The 12,724-nt window shown below is 44.1% G+C and overlaps 1 protein-coding gene across 1 annotated transcript in view; it reads right to left on the reverse strand.

The window, feature by feature from the left end:
• The window catches only part of dock6 (dedicator of cytokinesis 6), a 32,661-nt gene extending 23,796 nt beyond the window's left edge, over positions 1 to 8,865 (reverse strand). The window contains exons 1-10 of the mRNA XM_083649563.1: positions 8,751 to 8,865; positions 6,388 to 6,475; positions 4,982 to 5,157; positions 4,679 to 4,747; positions 3,984 to 4,110; positions 3,115 to 3,327; positions 2,293 to 2,378; positions 1,306 to 1,372; positions 896 to 1,045; positions 66 to 146 (exon numbers count right to left, since the gene is read on the reverse strand). Coding sequence (XP_083505689.1) covers positions 66 to 146; positions 896 to 1,045; positions 1,306 to 1,372; positions 2,293 to 2,378; positions 3,115 to 3,327; positions 3,984 to 4,110; positions 4,679 to 4,747; positions 4,982 to 5,157; positions 6,388 to 6,475; positions 8,751 to 8,800 — 1,107 coding nt within the window. The 5' untranslated portion in view covers positions 8,801 to 8,865. The remainder of the gene's footprint in view (positions 1 to 65; positions 147 to 895; positions 1,046 to 1,305; positions 1,373 to 2,292; positions 2,379 to 3,114; positions 3,328 to 3,983; positions 4,111 to 4,678; positions 4,748 to 4,981; positions 5,158 to 6,387; positions 6,476 to 8,750) is intronic.
• Positions 8,866 to 12,724: the final 3,859 nt, after the last annotated feature.

Genomic DNA, 12,724 nt, shown 5'->3' on the forward strand with positions numbered 1-12,724 from the left:
TGCCACGCGCCTGGCTGCTGCCTGGCTGCTGCCTGGGCATTGCAACAGTTTATTGGCTGAACTACCTTCGAGGAATCCGATTCCTTCATGACCATGTAGGGTTCACAGCATTCCCCGATGTCTCCTTGTTGAAGGACTTTCTCAAGCTGGAACACACAAAAAACATCATATCACATTTTGCCACACTTAAGATAATTTGAGTACATAGTGACAAGTTAAAACAACTATTTCTCATATTGCTAAACAGATGACCATTTTTGAACAGGATCTTTATATGATGTATTTAAATTAAAGATAATTAGTAGTTTAAGAGGGAAACTTAATTTAAAACCTCCTACTCTCCGCACACAGTTCAAAAACAGATGCAAAAAAAACATCAATAGACTAATACAGAACTGAGGAACTATAGAAAGTTGTGCTTAGGGAATGTTTTGATTTCTTAAAAAATATGTTTTTTAGTCTTATTTATTATTATATTTTAGGTTGTAAGAGATTTTTAATTTACATGTTATGATATTGTAAGGAAGGGGCCGGATGGACCAGATAAGCTTTGCTTCCTTCTGCCCCTTCTTGAACTCATCCTTGTTTGTTTGTTTTCTTTGATAAAGACTGACTTATTCGTATATGGTCACATTTTGTCTTTACTGCGATTTCTTTTATGCTTGATCTGTTCGAGATAAAATAAAGATCAAATCAAATCATGTCGTAATTAAGTAGCATTAAGGTTGGATAGGGTTGGATTAATTTCAAGGGCACACAATGGGAAAATATTGAATAAAAGGGTCAGTTCGGTTCTGTATGAAGCAAGGGGAGGAAAAAATGGGGGGAGGAGTCTAATTCCACCAACATTGAGTCAGACTGTTCTACGTTATAAGCGGTCTTATCTAAGCCATACCTTGATTACCAAGAAGATATCAACAGAAGGGTATGTGATGGAAAAGATTGCAGAGCGAGCCAGGGTGGAGATGGCTGTGTGCGGCGTGTGGGGTTTTAGCAGCCCCTTCATCTGATCTGAGTTCAGGTCAAAGTAGAAATTCTCTGAGATCTGCGGGAGGGAGGATCGAGATGAGCAGGAAAGAGGGAGGGGGGAAGAAGAGAGTGGAAATGCACGTCAGGGGATTTTAATTGGGTTTTGACTGTGATTTAAACCACAAGACCACTTAGAACTTCTGAGATGGGGGGCGGAATTCAATTACCGGTAGTCAAGCATGAGCTCAGCATTACGTATGTGGTTTGCCAGAAGGAACACTCACTGGAGGAATAGTCACATCAAATTAAAAAATGTATTGTAAAAACAAAAAGTACCTTTTTCTTTTCCTTGACATCATACAGAGCAAGTGTTCCAAATATTGGCTCAATTTCTATTTCAAATCTGAAAAGCATACAAAATAGTTTTCAGTCAGATGAGGAAAGCACATTTACAAGTGGGGGTCTTAATGAGTGAGGATATATGAATGAATCACTGAATTCATGCATGAATGCAGTGTAGGGAATTTGAAAAAATATTTTAGGGGCAACTTTTGCCTCCACTGTCTAAAAAATGGGGGCATTTAGAAAATTTTGGGGGCAAATAGTAATTAGTGCATAAAGTTCAGGGTTGCCAAGGGTCTAGAAAGTGCTTGGATTTAAGAAAAAATAATCAGAACTTGAACGTCCTTGGCTTTATAAAGAGGCCCTTAAACGTGCTTGGATTTAGCTTACCGGAATCTCTGAGTTTGAGCCTCGTGCACTCTGTAATCTCATAATTCACCTATGACACCATTCTTAGTGCTGGGCCAAGCTTGACACACTTTCTTCCTATATACAGTATCACTATACAGCGATTTGCTGATCGCTGAGCTGTCATTGGCTGTTGTGCTCTCTCGTATGCATTCTTAGCTCAAATATGTGGCTGGTCGCCTAGGTAACCTGCGGTGGCTACATTTTTGTTTTAATCCCCCCCCGTTTCCCCCCAGCTTTATTGCTTGAAAAGTCCTTGAGAAGTATCATTACAAAACAGTGACAACACTGAAGTATAAAGTGTAGTGTGAACATCAGCACTGTTAGTGTGTGTTTTTTTCCTTCATGGTCTTGTTCTGGCAAACAGCTTTCAGGTGCTGAGCGTGGGTTAAGAGATGGAAATGTAAATTAAATTAATTGATTGATTGAAAAATATATATATGAAAATGTTGGGGGCAATTTTTTACCCTGAATCGTGGTTTTTAGGGGCATTCTGAGATTCTTTTGCGGCATTTTTGCCTTTGCCCCTGGATAATGTCCTACACTGCATAAACGTTGCATGTTGTTACTCACTTGAGAGACAGACACTTGACCATGATCCTCTGGCCACAGTGTTCCTTGGGCACTTCAGGGACAGAGCATCTCTCTACTGCTTCATCCTGTCACACAGTAAAACAAAGCCATGTGAAACACACACATGCGCACGCACACACGCACGCACGTACGTAACATTTACACAGATGTCATGGCAACAGACACGGCGATAGTGTTTGCACAGACATAGAGAAAAGAGGAAGAGAGAGCGAGAGAGGCAATGAGAACTATTTAGTTGAGTCCAAGCTAGAGGAAAGGAAAGCAGTTCCCTGGCACTGGATGGGTTTCCTACCCTGATCTGAACAAATGGCAACTTCATAATATACCAACATTTCCAACAGTCTTCTGGTGGTATAGAAAAGTATATAGCCCCTTTTAGATTGGCCCAAAAACCCAATAATATCCACAAACTCTGTCTAAAAGTGACAAAGCCATCAGTGATACCGGGTGAAATGCGCTGCTTTTTATCGGATCTGCTCTGAACGGGAAGAGATATAAATGGCACACGCGGTGAACGTGCCATCAGGCTGAAGTCCAGCTTATTACTTTAGTACTTTAAATTGCCTTTACATTGTGTTCAATGGAAACCAAGTGACGGAATATGGCAAATTTTTGGCAGTTTGTAAGTAAAAATAATAATAAAATTACTGTAGTTAAAAAGAAAATCCATTGTTCTCAGGTGGGACAAGGCCCAAAATGATCACGGTAAGCGGACTTTTATTTATATGAAAATGTCCCGGGCCAGATTACTACCGTATTTTGACAGAGGCAGAGGCAGGCTGGCCTCCTGCACATACAAACCTCATCGGGGGGAGGGTAGAGGCCCAGCAGGTCGGGATGGCGCCCCTGCAGGCGGGCCTCGGTGTTGCGGTGGTCCATGTCCTCTGCGGCTGTGCGCTCCAACACAGATGGCAGGAGAGCGTCTGGGGAGGAGTTCTTCAAATCAAAGATGCTGGAGGCCCAGCTCCCCCGCGGCGTGTCATCGAGGGAGACCGAGCGCCGCTTTGCATCATCCTGAAACACGCAAGCCAAGGAAGGGTGAGGCAGGGAGGTGAGATCATGGCTTCTTCTTCCAGGCAGTGCTGTAAGCTTTAAGTGCAACAGTGACTCACTGTGGGGGGGGGGGGGGGGGGTATAGATGTTACCAAACATAATTAGGAAGAGATGATGCAGATCCCCATTATCTGCACTCACAAATGGAGCTGAGTGAGAGAGCTGAGTGCCTTGTCCGCGATCCATTGCAAATTCCCTATACAATCATCTCAGTAACCAGAAAGCATTCCAGCCATAATGCCTTCCCCATGCTGTTCAAAATTAGCACTATACTCTTTGTCTGCTGGCTCTCCATCTCTGTGTCCAGCGAGTAAAGGAATTTCAACTGATTTCAATCACTACTAAACGACTAGTCTAAAAACACATAAACGCTCAAATGGACATTAATGACAGCCATTTCTCAGATGGATGATTTCCCCCCCTTGAGCCTTGATAGGTTAAGTGCATGGGAACTGGGATGTATTATTTATACGTGATGTGCCATGGAATTAAGCGCGTTATTCTTGGCAACGCTGTATGTTGAATAAATTTAGCTTAATGAAGCAAAAAGGATTCTGTGGAGACTGGACGGTCGCTCAGTGTTTAAAATTGCATTCCCCTCCTCAGCAGCCAGCTACCTGGTCGTCGTGACGCTCGGCCGCGGCGGCCTCATCCAGTTCAAAGGTCTGTTTGAGCAGGCCCCGCTGACGCTCCCGCTGACGCTCAGAGTTGTGAGGGGTGTACATGGTACTGTAGCGCTGACACCTACAGAAAAACAACTGCATTTTAGTAGTCATCGACTACTCTCAAAAAGTAGCCGACTACTCACGGGAGATTTTTTTTTTTTTCACCCAATAAAAATGATCAATTCTGGTCAAAAAGGTCTCAAAAAGAGCCATTAAAGGATTAACTAATGTAGGCGGGACCAACCTGGGGGTATGTGACATAGAAGAGTCCTGATTGGCTCTGAAACAAATGAGCCGCTAAACACCAGCAACTAGTCTGAGCTGAAGATATCGACTGTTTGACTGCAGTAACAACATATATGGGAATCTTTCCATCTCTAAAAACCTTAAATTATGTTTATTTAACATGGCATAATGTAGACAATGATTGTTCAAACAAATCTATGTTGGATTTAATTACTTATATTGTTTATTCCTAAAACCACAGATGAATGATTGATGAATGATGAAGTCACAGTGTCGACTAGTGGCTTCGTCGTGAAGTCCCCTAGAATCACGTGACAGAGTGGTGCACATTATTAAACAGTTCAAACATGTGGGTTTGGGTTATTGCAACTGTTATCACAACTCGAACTGACGTCACTTACTTTCTTTGAATGAGGAGCCACTCATCTGTGTAGACTGCCAACGCATCTCTCACTCTGGGATCTAGCGTGCTACATAGAAAAACACATTAATAATTGAGAAGGCATGCTTTTAATATTTATGTCTATTCCATGTTACAGCCATGATGAAAGGCGCTGTTCTTATGTGATGTGATGTTTGTCCTCTTTTACAGTCATGCTAATTCTCTGCATATCTGTGTGGTGGTGTTACGGGTGTTCTGGGATGTGTTGGAGAGGGTGTTTTCCAGTGCCAGGCTTGTGTCGGTCATTATCAGTGAGACTTACTCCTCTTCAGGCAGCGGGGGCTCCAGTGTAGTGCACTCTTTCTCCAGCTGGAGGAGCTCCAGGTCATCCTGGGGGAACTCCATCAGCTGCCTGAGGGGGCCAGGCTCCGCCCCGGGAGCATGACTGCTCACATACTCCTCAAAGTCCACAGGCTCAACCACCTCCGTCAGGGGTACCTGCCAATCAACATAAGACTATTATGTAGCCGATAACAATATAATACAGCCCCTCATCTGATCAAAAGCACTTATCAGTGCAGCAGAGAGAGGTGATAGGATGCCAAGGACAGATTACAGCTATATCTTTTTCTCACTCAAGACTCAGAAAGAGATGTTGTTGTGCCTCTCATTTAACTTAGCCATGTGAACAATGATTACATCTACAGATCTGTTCAGAATATACAGTGTAGCTTATTCCATAGTTCATGCAATGTTTAGTAGCTTATTACTAAAAACATTGTCTTACAAAACCCTCACCAATCTTGCGCTAAAACCCATTTTAGCTCGTTTCTTTTGCCCAAATGAAGAAAATCTAGGCTTCCATAAATAAATCACCACTCTGTATTCTGCAGCCTACTGTACCTCTGGTGATCTCTAGGGATTTCACTGGAATCCATACAGTAATCTTATCCTTAATACACTGTTGGACTGATTCCAAATTCCACCCTCATCCTTTCAATATGACGTGAAACCACTCAGACGTGGACATATTCACCAAAACACATGATGTCACTATCCCAGGACACGATGTCACTAGCCCAGGACATGATGTCACTATCCCTTGTGGTACTTTGGGGGAGCAACTATGTAGAAACTTGGCCTGAATGTCAAAGGACAAAGCTGGGTGAGAGTGGGTTAGTATATCATGTTCCAAAACTACTTCCCTCCACACGCCATGTCAACTCTAATCAGAACTAGAATGGTATAATACAGGACCTTGTATGTAGAGTGTATCCTTATACCTAGTTCACAACACGACCATCGATTTCTGACCTAGCTATCAGTCTCAACAAATACAGTGCTAATGTGACGGGCCAGACGGCTGACCATGCTTGCTTTTTTCCTAATGAGGTTTTCTTGGGAGTTTTTCCTTGACTTCACTGAGGGTCTAGGTTGGCGGTGCTGGGTAGGTTTATGCTAGATACTGTAGGTACCGTAGGTAGGTAGGTTAGATAGGCGTGTGATGTCTTTCAATATGACGTATTGTGCTTTGTGTTTGTGTTTTATTTTGTTTGTTCACTGTATTCCATGATGTGTTATTATGACTGATTGCTGGTTAGTTAGATCTAGGTAGGCTTGTCTTTGGAAAGACCTTTGAGACTGGCTTTTGTGATGAATTGGAGGGCTATATGAAATAAAGCTGAGGTGACTTGAAACTCCAGCAGTGTTAAACACATGGTGACTTACAGGCTGCTGCGCTCCTCCTCGTTTCTTAGACATTTGAGGAGAGCCATACTCTCTGGACACTTGCTTTCTGACCTCGGCAGCCACCGTCCTGAGCAACACGGAGAGGAGAGAGATTTGTCAGGCAGTCAAACACAGAACAAAGGCACTTGTATTTATAGATGTGACATAACTTAAAAAGCAACAATCAACAATTGACTATATATAGATTATTTGATTGTGTGTGTGTGTGTGTGTGTGTGTGTGTGTGTGTGTGTGTGTGTGTGTCGTGCGTGCGTGAGTGTACCTCTGATGTTATCAAGGCAATGAATGCTCTCCTAAAATCAGGATTGCATACCGTTATCTAAAATCACTGCTGAGAAAAATCTAGGTTGAAATTTAGCATTATGATGCACACACAATTCGGGTGAACAAAATCCTTTCCAAAACATCATCCACAGTGAGGCTCATTTAACGCATCTGTATGGCTCAACTTCCAACATGCGCTATAAGATCTAAGAAGCAGCCCCTCTACCCCCGTCTTCAGAAGCTGCATGGTACCACAGTGGTGCTGAAGACCAGCAGCAGCTGTTGTGAAAGGGAGTCAAGCGGATCTGTCAGAGAGGTGGCGAGCCGGGCTCCAGGGAGCAGGCACACAGCCAGAACTCTATCCCGGGCCTTTATGGACTAACGGCAAATGGGAGGCTTAGAGAGGGACAACAAAAAAGAAAGAGAAAAAAATCCTCTCACAGAGACAGCGAGCAGCTGCTCCTCTACAAACTCAAAATGGCTGTTTCTCACACACACAGCTGCAAAGAACTCAACCTTTCCCAAGTCATGATCACATACAGTAGGATGTCTTCATTCCATATAGGCCTACTGTATACACAAATACCAGGGTCGTAGCACCAAGAGAGGAAGAGGCACCCGAGTGTAGCCTAGCTGCTGTTATGTATCTAACACCTATCTCTAAGACACCGCTCGGCTCTTTAACGTCATGGCCATGAAATATACCCAATGCAGCGGTTGCCTCAGTTGCATGTTTCAACTTTATGGGCTGACACTATAACTCCCATATATCCTCAAAAGATGTGGAAACAAACTCTGCAGCTCTACACACCTCCCATTAAAACAGGAAAAAGGAAAGCTCTTGAATCCAAGGGCAATAGCCGGAACACCCCAACCCACCCTTTCCTGTATCCGGGACTGAACAATGGTCTGGGTCCCACTAAGGACAGGACAGGACAGGACAGACAGGACTCCGGGAATGCAGTAGGAGGCCAATCAATTAAGCCAATATCACTCTAGGATCTACTAGGAACAGCAGTGAAGCCACAGGCAGATAAAGTCACTCACATGGCACCATGGCCTTGAATTCATGCAGGTAGGTAGAGCATTCATACCATGCTCAATGAAAACTAAAGCAAGCCCACAGCATGACGCAGCCTGGTCCACTGTTTACATATCTGCACTGCCTTCAATAAGTTTGTGTCGCTGGGGGAAGAGCATGCAGACTTGCAGAACAGTGGCAATAATCTGTTAGCCTGTTTGTTTTCTCACAGGCTTCTGGAGGAGCGATCCTGCCGGGTGACTCATAACAACAAAGACTACTTATGAAATGAAGATGATGAATGTCAGTGGAGTGGTGATAGGTCAATCATGGCCTAAACTAAATAATGGTTTTGAAGTGTTCCATTAGTAAGTAAAACTATCACAGCAAACAGGCACTCACTTGGCTGAAACTATCACAGTTCATGCCATGACTATTCAAATAGGTCAGTTCACACTTGACAGATGATGCATCAGTGATGCCTCCTGGAATGTGATCAGTTTTCTATATGGGCGACAAGACTGCTTGTTCCATGCTGTGCCATAACTTTTATTATGGGAACAGGACCAGTTTGGAGACCAGTTTAAATGACGAGTGGAAACAAGCTGCAAGACGTTGACAAGGAGCATAACTAGTCAGTTTGATCCAATTTGGTTGGCCTTGCTACTACCATTATTACCAAATTCAATAATTCCATCTCCTCAATTAGATGTATCTTTAGGACATTAGAATATCCATTAGCTTCACAACAGAGTAGCACTCGATCATTGAGTAATCACATCATTGTTGATAACGTTAATCATGCTTACATAGTCCGCGATTGATCATATAAAACAGGCTGATAATGGAAGTCGTGGGTAGTGTGAATGACCATTCTCGTAAACATAGACTCAACTGCTTTGGTTGACCATGTTTATCATAAACAGTTTATGACCATTGACGTTACCCCTTCAAATCCTAGCATAGTGGCTACCTTCCGTCTATCCAATAGGTTTTCACACATAGCAACCGGGCACTACAGCATAAAATAAGTTCTGTAAACAACCGCGAGTCTCACCGGTTGATTTTATGAGCAAACGCCCTCCTTTCGCTCGCTGTAGACGTCATTTCGTGTCCCCATGTAGAGAAAGTCTTCCAAGTCAAATGTAAAGTATTCTCCCTCCTCCTGCGTGTTGGCTCTGGCTCTGTCCCGTCCTGTGTGTGTGTGTTGGGGGGGGGGGCGCTGAGGAGTCAGACCGCTTCCTTCTCCACGCTGCCTGGGAATCCTTGTTCCTCCTAGTGGTTGGGAGCTGAACCGCGGAGGTTCATTTGGGCAAAGGTTAAGACAGCCACAATATAAATGCAACTTCCGGTAGTCACTTTCAAAATAAAGAAATAAAAGCTAGTACATCGTTTTAATTGCTTGTTAGATTCAAGGAATGTTGATGTAATAAAATATTAACATCCATATAGCCTTAAATGTACACATCCATAAGGCAGTTTCATTATGATGAGTAGGCCTATGCGCAATGACCTGCGTTGTGTAGTCCCCCCGCAGCTGGGGATCGAACCGGGAACCTGTGGCATGGGAGACGGACACTCTAGCAAGGATGCTAAAACCAATAGTGTCTGTTGCTAGAGCGTCACTTAAGCATTTGGTTCTCAAACTTTTCACTAAATTAGACCATGGACCCCCATTTGATAATATGTTGTCCTAGGGTCCCCAATCGAATAACATTTTTGCTTTTAGATGTTTTATTACAGGAAGAAAGTGAAACCCATGACCAAAATAGTCATTCTGTCATGATATTACTTGTGTTGACCCTCCCCACTCCTGGACCTGTCTTGCAGGGGCCTGGTGGCTGGGGTCGTTGGCCCGATGGAGTGCCCCTGGGCCCGGTGTACTCCTTGGGCTTTAAAAGCCTGCAGACCATTCAGTGTCGCTCTCCCTCCTCACCTGTGTGCACCTTTTTGTTCTGCTCTTTTGGTTTGTAGTTGTTTAGTCCTCCTTGTTACTTCAGAAGTACCAAAGGAGTGAGTCACAAAGTAAAAGTTCTAAAAAGTAACACAAATTTGTTACCTAAAAACGAAGATTTTTTTTTAAACCAAATGAACAAAAGGGGCACCTAGGTGAGGAGAGAAAGAGACAGAATAGTCTGCAGACTTCTAAAACCCAAGGAGTACATCCGGTACAGGTGCACTCAATCATCCTAAACGACCCCACTGCAAGACAGGGCGAGGGGAGTGGGAGGGTCATCACATACTTATTGATGGAAGTATAGTGGAAACAAATGATTCACCTTAGCTGGGACCCCCTGGAACCCCTTCAAGCAAAGTATCCCTGGGATCCCTGGACCCCAATTTGAGAAACCACTTTCATAGGGCGTCAGGAAGTGAGGTTTATTTTGCCGATTGCACAGCACTACCCGCTGGCTACCGTTACATTAATACAATTCAATCTGTAACTCCACACACCCGACTATATTATTATTATTTTTCATAAAAAAAAGGGGGGGGGGGTACGCTTATATTTTGAAGACAGGATCGCATTACTTCCGGTCTTAATCTAGTTATTTTCTCGGTGGCTTGACACCTATCCGTTACTGTCTGCTCTCTACCATCTGTTGATGTAGAAATCTCACCTGACCGGTTTGAAGCGATCACACAAGAGAACAGAGAACGGTACGGAGTGCGGTACAGTATCAATCTTCCACAGTTTAGGGTTTCACTGGTTTCATTTCAGTAGCCTACCCTATAAAAATTAAGGAAGCAGGCCAGATAAGCTCTACACTTTCACCACCATGACTTGATTTAGTTGACTGTGGACGTACAAATGGCATGAAATGTTGTGTTTATGGGAGATGGACACATTTCACACTCCCTTGACTGCCTCAAAACTTTCAAATCACAATGACGGTTCTATTGTTCATGTCCATTTAGGCACTAAAAGAAAATGGACAACAGCGACATCTAGTGGACTGCACCGTGTGGCCATTTCTGTAATATCACCAGATAGCAGTGGGTGTTGTACCACCACTAAACCAGCAGGCGGGGGTGTTTACCATGGATGTTGGAGAAAGGACGTCTTGCGTCCTCTGCTTGCTCCTAGACTATTTGACTTCTTGCAGTAGAGGAAATATAGCTATAGCCTTGTATATTGGCTTACTGTCTAAGAGTGACTGAGAGGCAGTTTAGTGAACCAATTATATGTAATGCTATTAAACAAATACCTCACATTTGTCAAACAGCTATAGGAGTGTGTGAGGTCATGCAGGGCTACTATGTGTTGGGGATTATTAAATGTGGAAAAATTTAAAAAAGGAAAAATGTATTTCACTGTTCTCCCTCTCTGCCTAAAATGAAGTGTTGCTTTTGTAGTAACTGTGGCAAAATGTGTCAATTTACTGTAATGGCAGGTCTGCATCTCCACCCCCCCTGTCTGCCCGCCATCCTTCCCTACCCCCACGCCTGCGATGAGGAAATCATACAGCCAAACGTGCCCGCTGCAGCCCTACCCCCACTGCTCCCTCCCTCTGCCCCTCGGTCCTCCTATTCAGCACCCTGGAGAGCTGCTGCAGGTACTCAGGCCAGCCTCTGCAAGATGGCTGATGAATGGCATGTATTGTATAGGAGAGATGTGAAAAATGGAGAGGGGGGAGGCTGAGGGGGGAAATTAACCTTGTGTGACAGAAGCTTGGCTGTAGCTGAGCAAGGACAGCCGTCTCGGGGATATATGTTAATGCATGGAGCAGCAGTCAGAACAGCATCAGAGCGTGCAGCACGCACTCTAGATCACTGATGATGAAAGCTCTCTCTCTATATATACTGCCACCACAATGCCAAAACTCATCATTCCCTCTCTGCTGCTCCAAGGTTTAGCAAGTGGTAATACATTGAAATTTAAGCTTTTCATGTGAGAAACACAACTGGTCACAACCGATATTATTATCATCATAGATTTGCTAATTAATGGCATATCATATTGTTCTTTGTGTTGTGCCTTTCATTGGCATTCATATAAGGATACAAGCCCAGAAAGTCCTATCAACCAGACCTGAATAAATATACATATATAAGCATTTTTTCAAAAAACATGTCAATCTGGATTTCTGAGTGGGTATATGTATGCTGTGACATTGCGGTGTCCTTGCATTGTTGGAAAGCCCACCTACTGTAAGTGTCCAGGATGAACCCATGCCTCCTTTATCCCTCCTTCCCCACCTTCTTCGCTGCCTCCCTCCTTGCCTCCTTTTATCCCTCCTTCCCCACCTTCTTCGCTGCCTCCTTCCTTGCCTCGCTGTTCATCGAAAGCTTTCAATTCCTAGATCAGCACTATTGTTTGAGCGCCCTGCCCCCACAGCAGAGAGAGCCCCCCCACCACCATCACCGCCGTGTTACCAAAGAACAAAAGAGCGAGTGTCAGACACCACCCACTAGATCTCTTTCACACCAGAGCCCCCACCTCACTTCCAGATGGGGTTGCCTTTTTCCAGGGTTTCTCCCAACCCCAAGAGTCCTCCAAAATGGCCCCCACCCCTCCCCTCAAGCCCACTCCTCAGCTGCCCGTCATCCACCTGCTCAGCCGCCACGCGCCCGTACCCAGAGCACGCCCCCTCTCCATCCCGCCCCGCCGGGGAGTCCTATTAAAATCATTAACCACTTTCTCACTGTGGCCTGGTTCCAGGACATTACTCCAGCAGCAATAAAGAGTTTAACAACATTAAGTCCCAAAAACAGAAGGACAAACACACATTTGCATATGAAAAATGACCAACAATTTACCAACCACAGAAAGATGATAGATGGCTTTTGTGAGTGAATTTAGGAGGAATAAAATGTTTTTTTAAGGTAAAAAAAAACCCCCATCTTGATGGTTCAGCTGCCATCTATGGAGGATGGAGGAATTAACCCAGACTAGAGCAATCAATAATGCTAATTCTAATCTCGAGGCGGTTCCCTTTATGAGGGGCAGGCAGATGCTCATTTGCTTGTTACCCTCAAAGCTTCAACATGTAGCATCTTCAGGAGAATCTCTACTTTAACCTCCAGCCC

Source organism: Poromitra crassiceps, assembly GCF_964638095.1.
Source record: "Poromitra crassiceps genome assembly, chromosome: 13".
Classification (NCBI taxonomy): Eukaryota; Metazoa; Chordata; class Actinopteri; order Beryciformes; family Melamphaidae; genus Poromitra; species Poromitra crassiceps.